At 44.3% G+C, this 13,325-nt stretch overlaps 2 protein-coding genes across 3 annotated transcripts in view; one reads left to right on the forward strand and one right to left on the reverse strand.

Moving 5' to 3' along the window:
- The window catches only part of SUCLA2 (succinate-CoA ligase ADP-forming subunit beta), a 108,958-nt gene extending 98,310 nt beyond the window's left edge, over positions 1-10,648 (reverse strand). Inside the window, exon 1 of the mRNA XM_056562097.1 lies at positions 10,454-10,648. Within this exon, the coding sequence (XP_056418072.1) occupies positions 10,454-10,537 (84 nt within the window). The 5' untranslated portion in view covers positions 10,538-10,648. The remainder of the gene's footprint in view (positions 1-10,453) is intronic.
- A 93-nt stretch (positions 10,649-10,741) lies between these two features.
- Positions 10,742-13,325, forward strand: part of NUDT15 (nudix hydrolase 15) — a 49,877-nt gene continuing 47,293 nt past the window's right edge. Inside the window, exon 1 of one of the 2 annotated variants that reach the window (XM_056562100.1) lies at positions 10,742-10,775. The gene's annotated coding sequence lies outside the window, so the exon portion shown is untranslated. Of the gene's footprint in view, positions 10,776-10,806; positions 10,830-13,325 lie in introns of those variants that run through there. The other variant, XM_056562099.1, reaches the window with a different exon arrangement.

Raw genomic sequence — 13,325 nt, forward strand, 5'->3', positions numbered from 1 at the left:
TGCATACGTCCTAGCGATTTCCAGCACTGCCGCGGGCAGCGCAGGAGATGGGCGGCGGGACCCTGCTGTCAATCACAGCCAGAGTCCCGCCGCAGCTGCCAGAGCCGTGATCGCGCCAGTCCCGGCAGCATTAACCCCGTAGATGCCGTGATCAATCCTGATCACGGCATCTATGGTGTTGACAGGGGGAATGTGCTCCCCCTGTTCACCAACGGCAGCGCTGCTGTACGATCGCAGGTCGCCGATGGTTGCTATGGCATCAGGAGGTCAGATCATGACCTCCTGTCTGCCTGCTACGGAAGCTTGTAAGATCCAGCCACAGGCTAGATCGCACAGGCTATAGTGTGTGCAGCTGATCGGAGCAGTACAAATGTATTGCAGCACAGTATAACCTGTAAAAAAAAAAAAATTTAAATAAAAAGTTCTTCAAGAAAAGTAGAAGTGTAAAAAAATAAAAATCAAATAAATGCCCCTTTCCCAATTAAAGCCCTGTATTATCACTAAAAAAGATCAAAAACACAAATCATATACATGATAGGGTGACAAGGAAGAAATAAGCGAGAGGCCATGCACCAGATCCGTGCTCAAAGATATTTTCTTTTATTTTCAGTGCATTAAAAACACCAGCAAGACAAGGTCAGATGCATGGATGGCCATCCAGGCGCCTGACCTTGTCTTGCTGTCGTTTTTAATGCACTGAAAATAAAATATCTTGGAGCACGGATCTGGTGAGTGGCCTCTCGTTTATTTTTTTCCTTGTCACATTGTTAACCTGCTTACACCTCATCGAGATTGAGCACCACCATCCCCATCCCCATTATTCAGAGCAGTCTGACCACTCATACAGACCCCAGCAGAAGTAGGTTGTGACGACCGCTGTCTCTTTAAAAGCATATACATAATAGGTATTGCCATGTCCGTAATGATGTGTACTATAAAACTATAATGTAAATTATCCTACATGGTGAACGCTGTAAAAAATAAAAACATTTAAAAAAATAATTGCCAATTTTGGTACAAATAGCGGGAAAAAAAATATTTAAAAAAAAGGTCAAAAAGGTAGCATGTAGCGCAAAAGTGATACCAATAAGAAGTACAGCTCATCCCACAAAAAATAAGCCCTTACTCAATGGCATTGGACGAAAAATAAAGTATAAAGTTACGGCTGTTGTAAAATGAATGGCAGAAAAAGAATTTTGCTCAGAAAAGGAAAAAGAACATAGAAAGCTATATAAAATGGGTATCGCCATAATCGTACTGACCCACAGAATAAATCCAACATCACTTTTACCTCACAATGTACACCGTAAAAAAGATTTAGAGAAGGAGTATGTCTTTAAAAACTGATGCACATTGTCATCAGTTGTAGCATCAGCTGCGTTGTGTTTTAGGCTAGGTTCACACCGGACATATACAGTGGGGATCAGAAGTTTGGGCACCCCAGGTAAAAATTTGTATTAATGTGCATAAAGAAGCCAAGGAAAGATCTCCAAAAGGCATCAAATTACAGATTAGACATTCTTATAATATGTCAACAAAAGTTAGATTTTATTTCCATCATTTACACTTTCTAAATAACAGAAAACAAAAAAATGGCATCTGCAAAAGTTTGGGCACCCTGCAGGAGTTAATATCTTGTACTGCCCCCTTTGGCAAGTATCACCGCTTGTAAACGCTTTTTGTAGCCAGCCAAGAGTCTTTCAATTCTTGTTTGAGGTATCTTTGCCCATTCTTCCTTACAAAAGTCTTCCAGTTCTTTGAGATTTCTGGGCTGTGTCACGCACTGCTCTTTTAAAGGTCTATCCATAGATTTTCAATTATGTTGAAGTCAGGAGATTGGGAAGGCCATGGCAAAACCTTCAGTTTATGCCTCTTGATGTAATCCCCCGTGGATTTCGAGGTGTGTTTAGGATCATTATCCATTTGTAAAAGCCATCCTCTTTTTAACTTCCGTTTTTTACACAGATGGCATCAAGTTAGCATCCAAAATTTGCTGAAATTTTATTGAATCCCTTTTTCCTTCTATTCATGAGATGTTCCCTGCGCCACTGGCTGCAATACAACCATAAAGCATGATTGATCCTCCTCCATGCTTAACAGTTGGACAGAGGTTATTTTCATTAAATTCTGTTCCCCTTCTTCTCCAAACGTACCATTGCTCATTCTGGCCAAAAAGTTCCATTTTAACCTCATCGGTCCACAGAACTTGTTTCCAAAATGCATCAGGCTTGTCTATATGTTCATACACTGATTTATGCGGTGAGGATGTAGAAGAGGTTTTCTTCTAATGACTCTTCCATGAAGACCATATTTGTACAAGTATCTCTTTATAGTGGAATAGTGTACCACAACTCCAGTGTCTACCAGATCTTTCTGGAGGGATTGTACAGTCAAACATGGGTTTTGAATTGTTTTTCTCACAATCCTGCAAGCTGTTGTGTCTAATATTGTTCTTGGTCTTCCAGATCTTGCTTTAACTTCCACTGTTCCTGATGACTGCCATTTCTTAATTACATTCCTAACAGAGGATATTGACATCTGAAAACGTTTTGCTATCTTCTTATAGCCTTCTCCAGCTTTGTGAGCGTCAACTATTTTCAGTTTCAGATTTCTAGACAACTACTTAGAACCACCCATGGTGCTGATTGTTGGGGCAAGGTCAGATGAGTCTGGGCATTTAAAACCTTTGAGATTGACATCACCTGGTCTTCCCAGATGATGATTGAGAACAATACATGACACTGGCAGGTCTCAGCTTTGCAAAGAGGGCAGTGTATGCTATAAATTCTGCAGGGTGCCCAAACTTTTGCAGATGCCATTTTTTTTGTTTTCTGTTATTTTGAAAGAGTAAATGATGGAAATAAAATCTAACTTTTGTTGACATATTATAAGAATGTCTAATCTGTAATTTGATGCCTTTGAGATTTTTCCATCTTTCCTTGGCTTCTTTATACACATTAATACAAATTTTTACCTGGGGTGCCCAAACTTTTGATCCCCACTGTATGAACCTAGCCTTATTCATAATGCCATGTTTGACTAGATGCATTACTGGGCTACATTCACACATACAGGATCTGATGAATATATTCTGCAACTGCAATAAAGTCAATGGGTAGTAAAATCCTGCATGTGTAATCTACAGGGTAGGAATACATTGTTGTGAATGGGTTGTAAAATCAGCTGCAGATAATAAGCAGCAAAATACAGCATGTGTGATCCTACCCTCAGAGTGAATTCACTTAGAGCAGAATTGTTGCAGAAATTGCAACTGTGATTGGTAACATTTTAGCGGAAAGAACATGGCTTCCCACAATCTCTATTCACATGAGCCAGTCACAAATTTCTGCAACTGAAGTACGACATGTGAATAGTCCAGTTTTAGACTAGCATAACAGGGTCACATTTTTGCATTTATATTACGGCCACAAGTCTTTGTTCAACCATAGGTCTAATGACAAAACATACAGCGTCATAGGGATCTACAATGCATTCAGTTGGGGTCATGGGACCCACAGTCAGCCAGGACTTGCCGCCATATTACACTCCTCTGAATCTGGCCTTAGGAAATTATCCATATATTGTTGGTTCTAGGGCAGAATATCTCCATTAAGGTCTATTAACGCATACAGAAACCTGCGTATATTTGATGCGAAGGATTTGATGCTGTGTTCAGTCATTTAGATTACATTGAACTCTGTGGAATAAAATCAAATATGCGCAGAATACTGTACGTGTGAATACACCCTTTGGTCTCGTTCACAAGAGCATATTTCTTTCCAAACGCACAGCAGGGTAGGCTTTCCGCAGAAGAATCACCGCTGCGGAAAATCTGCTGCAGCCCCCACTGACTTTGTCTGCAACAACAGCAGAGATTTTCGCAGACGATTTTCAGCCCCCTGAGATCAAAGTCGCCGCAGATTTCTTGTTTGAAACAAAATATGCTCATGTGAATGAGCCCTAATAGGGGGACATACAGCGGCATCAGAGTTTTCCCAGCTGCCCACAGGTTTATTGCACACCATTCTATAGTATAGTGTGCACAGGTCCTTACACCTGATCAGATGTCTAGTACAATATTTTTTTCATGAATATAGTATATGGTAAACAGAGTAGCTATAAAGAATGGATCGGGTGCTGAGAGAGTTTACTATACATCACAATATGAAACCTCGTCCAGAAACAACAACTAGAAATATCACTGGGGCCTGATTCTTTATATTCTGCTACTGACAACTAAGCTATTTTAGCAACCAAAAATAAGGGCAAAAATGCCATGACAGCGTGACCTAGCCGCACACCTGAACACTCCCTACACGTGAATCTTTGCTCACTTGCAGTCCTAGAAAATTTTCTGCACTGAGAATGTCCCAGAATTATCTGAACTCGGGATCAGGGTAAAGACAATGGCCCAGATGTAGGTTTAGTGTAAACTGGAACTAGAAAGTCTACGGAGGAAGCAAATTTATCACAGAGGCTCAAGTTGGTTGATAAATTTAGCACAGCCTTAGGGCCAGTTCACACAGAGAAATTCTAAGAGGAATTTGCCTTCTGCTGCTTCCAATCGCAATTTTGCTGCACAGTTCAAACTATGGAAATTCTTTTGGCAGAATTCCAAACCGACTGTTTTGCAGTCAATGGGGGCAGCATAGTTATAGCGCCTATTTATATCGGCACCGCCCACTGGACTCTGAATGTCTCCGGACAAAAATTTACATTGTGACCCTACCCTTAGGCTGTTTACTTTTCATTTAAAATCTGCCCCAACCTTTTTTTATTTTTATTTTTTTCCCCCCATTTAGGAGCAAGCAGCAAATAGTTAGAAAAAAAAAAAGGGATTTTTTATCCCCCTCCCCCATTGAGGTGTACAGGGGCTAATTTTTTGTTTTGTGAGCTGTAGTTTTTACTGCTACCCCTTTTGCATAACATTTTAATCACTTAATTTTTTGGGGTGTGATGGAAGAAAAAAAAACTGCTAATTTGGCAATTCTTTTGTGTCTACGCATTGATCATGCAGAATCAGGAATGTAAGATTTAAATAGTTCCAACAATTCTGCACGCGGCAATACCATATGGATTATTAAACATTTTAATTTGGAAAAGAAGAATTATCTGAATTTTATTAATGGGTTATAAAGGGGCCTTCTATAAACATCATATAAATGGCAGAATATCTGTTCTGACAAGCATTGCCCATGTTAACAGTATTGCATATTCAAGTGGATCCCAGAACTTGAAGTTCCACTGCAGAATTTTCTGCTGCGTAAAAATCCCATTGAAAACAATGGAGGGCTGCAGCAGAATTTTGGAGGTTAAAAGGGGTACTCCGTCCCTAATACATCTTAATCCCTTTCAAAAGGATAGGGGATCAGATGTCTGATCAGGGGGGTCCCGCCGCAGGGGACCCCACAATCTGTTATTCCGCACCCACCTTTGTGAGCTCTCCGCAGCGCTGTCACAGTACGCTTGCCCCATGGTCATCACACTTCCCACTCTGAGCCTCCAGCGCTGCAGAGAGCTCACAAAAGGTGGGTGCGGCAGGACAGATTGCGGGGGTCCCCCGCTGTGGGATCTCCACCATCAGACATCTTATCCCCTATCCAAAGGATAGGGGATAAGATGTATTAGGGCCGGAGTACCCCTTTAATATTTACATTTGGAAGTTCTGCTGTGTGAATGAGCCCTAAACCTTGTAGAAGAACACAACAATGATGCTCCAGTCCTCATATCCCGACTCCCGGCACCTGCCTGCCGAACAGTCAGAAGGATGTTTAAAAGTCCTGGGCAATCTGCCCATGATCAGACAATGAATGGGACTTCAGAGAATAGAAAAAAATACCCATACATAAAGAGGTGGGTTAAGGTTGCCATAACTGTACTATATTTTTGACATAAGTAACCAAGTTTCATCAAAATATCTCCAGCCATTTGGAAGTTATGCTGGAACATGAGTTTTTTTCATATACAGACTATGTGAATGCTTACATAGATCAGTGAAAAGCATGTGCATTGCATCGATCTAGGTTATCAGTGCTCTGCTGGCACAGAAGATATGATAACACGATCACAGCATTGAAACAGTTAAATTACAGACATCAGAATGATATCTGATCTGTCATTACTGGCAGGTGTCAGCTGCAGATAGCAGGTGCTTTCTTGCGGGCCTGGCTACCAAGCACAAAATTCCCAGTTCCCATGGTGACCTGGCACCTGGGATTTGTTACAGCGTACCCGTCAGATCCAACCAAAAATTACTAATTTTTTTTTTAAGTATATCACTCAGTACCTAATCCTGACCATATACATCTAATTTTTGTCACAAGCTGACAGTGGGAGGAATTTTTCCTCTAGCTGTGAGCCCTGCACTGACAGCTGTCAATCAAGGAAGTGTGTCCATGCCATAGGTGATGACGCATGGACACAGCAGGACAAGTATGTGTCCAAGCAGGCGGGGGGCCCAGTTGTTTGACTGGCTTTTTTCAGTATGAAATACTGAAAAGTTTCTAATGAAAGCAATTGCAAAACCTATTTAACCTGTTTAACATGCTTTACAACATATCGAAAGTTTTTGTATCTGACAGTGACCATTTAAGCCTTGTGCTATAGTGAATGTGCACGTTTATTTAATAAACACATGGGGGGGGTGAGATTTATCAAAACCTGTGCAGAGGAAAAGCTGGTCAGTTGCCCTTAACAACCAATCAGATCGCTTCTTTCATTTTTCACACGGCCTCTGCAGAATGAAAGAAACTGATTGGTTGCTATGGGCACCTTCCTCTGCACAGGTTTTTATAAATCTCTCCCATGAGTCTTGTACTGAATATCTCTTACATCGGTAATGCCCTTTGACAGAGAAAAAGTCTGAAGCAAAACAAGCATATATACAGAAATATGGACCATAAAAAGTGGTGTCCCTGTAATTTGAACAAAAAGGTAATCACAGAGACACATCAAAAAAGTTCTGATCGGTCAGGGTCTGGGTATTTAGATCTACACTGACTGCCAACACAAGCAGAGAGAAGCCTCTCCCCCTGTTTTACTACAGAAGACGGTTCCATAGACCTACTGGAGAATCTCCTGCAACAAGACGGGGGGAGAAGAGTGTTCATCCAAGTGCTCCCCACCCATTCCGGCGCCATTAAACTTTTGTCTCTGTAACATGAGAATTTTTTTTTTTTTTTTTTTTAAATTACAGACACACTTTTCAACTGTCCCAGCTTGGGTGTAATTTTATAAAACTACTTGAAAACCATATAAAGGGGTACTGATGTTTTGAAAAAAATGTATCCCCTATCTACAGGATAGGGGATAGGTGTCTGATCACAGGGGGGTCCAACCACTGTGACCCACCGCAATATATTGTACAGAACGCTGTACTCTTAAAGAGTAGCTCCCACCATCCTATATTTTTTTTTCTGTCCCTGCCTATTGCCCATCTATCCCTAACCCCCCCCCCCCCCCCCCCCCCCCACACTGCTTAAAAAAAAATGTTTTTACTATATTAAATAATGTCTTTTTGGCTGCGTGGTAGTGTGCCAACTACCAGGCAGACTTCCCCAGCAGGCGTGACATCACTGATGCCTGCTGGGGGGGGGGGGGGGGGGGGGGGGGCCATTTCCGCCCTTAGTTCATCTACACAAGGTGCCTCCAGCTGTTTCACCACTACAACTCCCAGCTTGCCCAGACATCAATTGGCTGTCAGGGCATGCTGGGAGTTGTAGCGGTGAAACAGCTGGAGGCACCCTGTGTTGAAAATAAGTTAGGGCAATGGGTGTGAGTTGCAGCGCTACCCCATTCACCCCCCAGTGTTAAAACCAGGGCTGTGGAGTCGGTAGATAAATGTTCCGACTCCGGAGTTTTCTGTGCTTCCAACTCCGACTCCCCGACTCCTCTGTATTAATATGTGAATGTATTTTATACATTCCTTGAGGGAAAGAAAGGCAACATACCTGTCATTAACACAGGACTACTGGCTGGGAAGCCAACAGTCTACTGTATTGAACAGTTTGTGTGCTGATCTGCTGCTGAAGATAAGGCAGTGGGAAGATCCAGGAAGGGGCATTTATTATAAAACATGATTTCCCTAGTAGAATCCCATAGTCAAGTTTAAAGGGGGTACTCCACCCCTAGACATCTTATCCTCTATCCAAAGGATAGGGGATAAGATGTCAGATCGCCGGGGGTCCTGCTGCTGGGGACCCCCGGGATCGCCAATGCGGCACCGCGCTATCATTACAGCACAGAGCGAGTTCGCTCTGTGCGTAATGACGGGCGATACAGGGGCCAGAGAATCGCTACATCACGGCTCCGCCACTCGTGATGTCTAGGGGTGGAGTACCCCTTTAAGCTAACAATCGAGTTTACAAGTTTTTATAGCCTTAGTTGAATGGCAGCAGTTTTTCCAATCGTTTACAGCTTCAGTCTTGAACTATTGACCCTCCATTCCCTTCACTTATACAAGTGTCTCTAGTCCTGCAAAAAACATATTTCCTTAATCCCTCATCCGTGAGAGGCTAGGTTACCTATGGGTTCCCTGTAACAGCAGGACACAACACTATGGAAAGTAAAAGTATTGCCGCTCCTATTTGTGCGTTGTGTGCCATATAGTAAAGCACATGAAAAGCATGCTTCTTCACGGTCACTTAACGTGTTCGTTTTGCGGTTACATGAGGCACTGCATGCATTGATCTTTATTCTTATAGTAGAGAATTCATTAATTATAACTTTTTGTGAATTGGGACATTTAAACTTAATTTTTTTTTTTTTTTTTATTCCAATCTAAATTTAGTAGGAGTCAGAGTCGGTGCATTGTTTGCCGACTCCAGGTACCCAAAATTTTGTCCGACTCCTCGACTCCACAGCCCTGGTTAAAACCCCGAGCCCCGCTCTTCCCCAACCCCCGTGTTGAAACCTCGACTCCCCTAAACATACATACAAACCAACTGCAGAGTCCAGCAGCATCAGTGGCATGCAGGGGCAGCAGCAGCAGCGACAATGGTGCGGGAGGAGTGGCTGGCGTCTGAGGCCAGGGAGCCAATGCGCTCACTCCCACCTATCTGATTGACAGGCAGGGAGCGAGCTCAGGCTGAATGAATTTGGAGCGATTGCCCGGCCGGCATCGGTCCAAATTCAGGCGTGATGGCCCGCCAGCCTGCAGCCAGCCACTAGGAGGGAGACCCCCTAATGGCCGGTTTTCAAACGTAACTTAAAACATTTTAATAAAAAATAAAAAAAAATTAAAAATATATTAGAGATATGTTGTAGTACATATGTACTACAACACATCAAAAAAATAAATAAAAAGTTGATGACAGTGCCCGTTTAAATCTCCTTCAGCTGACTGTCCATGAAGCAGGTGCAGAGAATAGTTAGGCTGGGTTCACACTACAATTTGAACTACGGTTCCCGTATATGGCTGGGAGGAGGGGTGGGCGGGGCTTAATCACTGCACCCGCACTCAGCCATATTCGGGAACCGTATTTAATGCATGTCTATGAGCCGACCGGAGTGAACCGCAGCCTCCGGTCAGCTGCTTTTTCGGCCGTATGCGGTTTCCCGACCGCAGGCAAAAACGTGGTCGACCACGTTTTTGCCTGCGGTTAGGAAACCGCATACGGCGGAAAAAGCAGCCGACCGGAGGCTGCGGTTCACTCCGGTCGGCTCATAGACATGCATTAACTACGGTTCCCGAATACGACTGAGTGCGGGTGCAGTGATTAAGCCCCGCCCACCCCTCCTCCCAGCCGTATACGGGAACCATAGTTCAAATCGTAGTGTGAACCCAGCCTTAGTGAGGGGGTTGGGATATTTGGTCGGGATGTGACGGAAGGTTATGGAGGACGAGATGTCAGGCTATGCTCACATGGCGAAACTTCCGCATGGAAATTCTACCGTGTAAACATAGCCGTACTTTTCTTCTCCTACAAGATTCAGATAGGAAGACGGGACAACGGTTGTACCGGCACGCTAGGAGTTGTAGTTTTGCAACAGTTAAAAAGCGACAGGTTGGAAACACTCGACTGTGTTGGTTAACCCATCGCCCATAGCAACCAATCACAGCTCAGCTTTCATTTTACCAGATCTTGTTAGGATATAAGAGCTGATCTACATTTTGTTGCTATGGGCAACCAACAGCTTTGATCAGTCATGTGACCGTACTAGTCAAACAATCCTATAGCATGAATAGAAATAGCCTTAAAGTTAGCAACAAGTTCACACACAACACAAATAGAAATAATGCAGAAAATGCTAGTTGCGTTTCCTGAGGAGAAATACCGCATTGTCAGAATAGCGGTCGGTTACAGACCGTTACACACAGTGCTGCAGGTGACACTCATGAAGGAGCTTGACAGCCGCCCCCGGGATACCCTCTCTAGTGTAGGCGTTTTATCATTCACACCAGCCAGGGAAGGCGTCCAGCCCACCATAACGCTGCCCTGAGACCCCCAGTCACCTGCGAAGCACAGCCAAGGACAGCCCGGGGCGCCCGACTCCGGAGACCCGCTGACAACCGGCTGTACATAATGGAGGTCGCCATCTTGTTCTCTGTTGTCTCTCTATGACAGACACTCCTCGCCAGCTAAAGTCACTGCGCAGGCGCGCCCGCCAGTGTCATAAAGTTGCTGGCCTATAGCGACGCTCTCCAGACGCGAAGAGCTTTGCTTGACATAGACGCTCTATCCCTGACTGTAGGTAGAAGGTCATACTCTATGGTCGTCAGAGCAAGTTCTCGAGCGACGGCAAAGTGAAGTGCAGTCAGTCATGTCAGCGGGAAAGTAAATGACAAAAACTAGTCCGTGTTACCGCTGGAAGCCATGGAATAACTTAGGGTAGTGCTTCCCCACCAGGGTGCCTCCAGCTGTTGCAAAACTACAACTCCCAGAATGCCCGGACAGCCAAAGGCTGTCCGGGCATGCTGGGAGTTGTAGTTTTGCAACAGCCTGAACGTGTATCCTTAGATTTTATTTGTTTTAGTTTTTTTTATAGTTTTTCTTTTTGTTAGTTTTTGTTTTATTGCAAAAACACTACAAATGTCAGTTTTTTTGTATTTTTATTTTTTTTATCAACTGGTGCCACAAAGTTAAACAGATTTGTAAATTACTTCTATTAAAAAAAAAAATCTTAATCCTGCCAGTAGTTTTTAGGGGCTGTATACTAAAGAAAAATCCAAAAAATAAATGCATTTCCTCTGATGACATGACCACAGTGCTCTCTTCTGACCTCTGCTGTCCATTTTAGGAACTGTCCAGAGCAGAAGAAAATCCCCATAGCAAACATATGCTGCTCTGGACAGTTCCTAAAATGGACAGCAGAGGTCAGCAGAGAGCACTGTGGTCAGGGCATCACAGGAAATGCATTTCTTTTTTGGATTTCTCTTTAGTATGCAGCCCCTAAAAAGTTCTGGAAGGATTAAGATTTTTTAATAGAAGTGATTTACAAATCTGTTTAACTTTCTGGCACCAGTTGATTTAAAAAAAAAAAAAAAAGTTTTCCATGGGTGTATCCCTTTAAGGACGGACTCATTTTTTACCTCAATGACCAGGCTCTTTTTTTTAATTTGACGTGTATCTCTTTAAATGGTAATAACTTTAGAACACTTCTTCTGAGCAGAGCGATTCTGAGAATGTTTTTTCGTGACATATTGTACCTTATATAAGTGGTGCATTTTTTGTGAAAAACTTAAAAATATTGTGAAAAACTGGAAAATTTCAGGCGTTTAAATATATGTTTTTTATGGGGTACACTGTGCGGTAAATGTTATGTTTATTCTGTGGTCAGTACGATTATGGCGATACCCATTTTATATAGCTTTCTATGTTCTTTTTCCTTTTCTGAGCAAAATTCTTTTTCTGCCATTCATTTTCCAACAGACGTAACTTTTCTATTTTTCGTCCGACGCCATTGAGTTAGGGCTTATTTTTTGCGGGATGAGCTGTACTTTTTATTGGTATCATTTTTATGCTATGTGCTACCCTTTGATCTTTTTTTATTCTGCTACTAGCTAAGTACCCGGCGTTGCCCGGTTTTTCCTTCCTCATCCTTGTTGGGGAGGAAAATCAACAAAGGAGGAAGCTTTTGACTTCATATCTCATACCATATCCCCATATCTCATCCTCATACCGTGACCTCCTATCCAGTCCTCCTATATAGACCTCCTGTCCCGACCTCCTATCCCCTCCTCCTATCCCGACCTCCTATCCCGACCTCCTATCCCGACCTCCTATCCCGACCTCCTATCCCGACCTCCTATCCCGACCTCCTATCCCGACCTCCTATCCCGACCTCCTATCCCGACCTCGTATCCCGACCTCGTATCCCGACCTCGTATCCTGACCTCGTATCTCGACCTCCGATCCCGTCCTCATATCCCGACCTCCTATCCCGTCCTCCTATCCCGACCTCGTATCTCGACCTCCGATCCCGTCCTCCTATCCCGTCCTCCTATCCCGACCTCCTATCCCGACCTATCCCGACCTCGTATCCCGACCTCGTATCCCGACCTCGTATCTCGACCTCCGATCCCGTCCTCATATCCCGACCTCCTATCCCGTCCTCCTGTCCCATCCTCCTATCCCGTCCTCATACCGTGACCTCCTATCCCGTCCTCCTATCCTGTCCTCCTATCCCGTCCTCCTATCCCGACCTCCTATCTCGACCTCCGATCCCGACCTCCTATCCCGTCCTCCTATCTCCACCTCCTATCCCGTCCTCATATCCCGACCTCCTAACTCGACCTCCTATCCCGTCCTCCTGTCCCATCCTCCTATCCCGTCCTCCTACCTCCACCTCCTATCCTGACCTCCTAACTCGACCTCCTATCCGCTCCTCCTATCTCCACCTCCTATCTTCACCTCCTATCCTGTCCTCTTATCCCGTCCTCATATCCCTACCTCCTAAATCGACCTCCTATCCTGACCTCCTATTCCCATCCTCATATCTCGACCTCCTATCCCGTCCTCCTATCCCGACCTCCTATCCCGACCTCCTATCCCGACCTCCTATCCCGACCTCCTATCCCGACCTCCTATCCCGACCTCCTATCCCGACCTCCTATCCCGACCTCCTATCTCCACCTCCTATCTCGTCCTCCTCTCCCGACCTCCTAACTCGACCTCCTATCCCGTCCTCCTATCCCGTCCTTCTATCCCGTCCTCCTATCCCGTCCTTCTATCCCGACCTCCTATCCCGACCTCCTATCCCGACCTCCTATCCCGACCTCCTACCCCGACCTCCTATCCCGACCTCCTAACCTGACCTCCTGTCCCGTCCTCCTGTCCCGTCCTCCTATCCCGTCCTCCTATCCCATCCTCCTTTCCCGTCCTCAT

This window comes from Hyla sarda, chromosome 2 (assembly GCF_029499605.1).
Source record: "Hyla sarda isolate aHylSar1 chromosome 2, aHylSar1.hap1, whole genome shotgun sequence".
NCBI classification, from domain to species: domain Eukaryota; kingdom Metazoa; phylum Chordata; class Amphibia; order Anura; family Hylidae; genus Hyla; species Hyla sarda.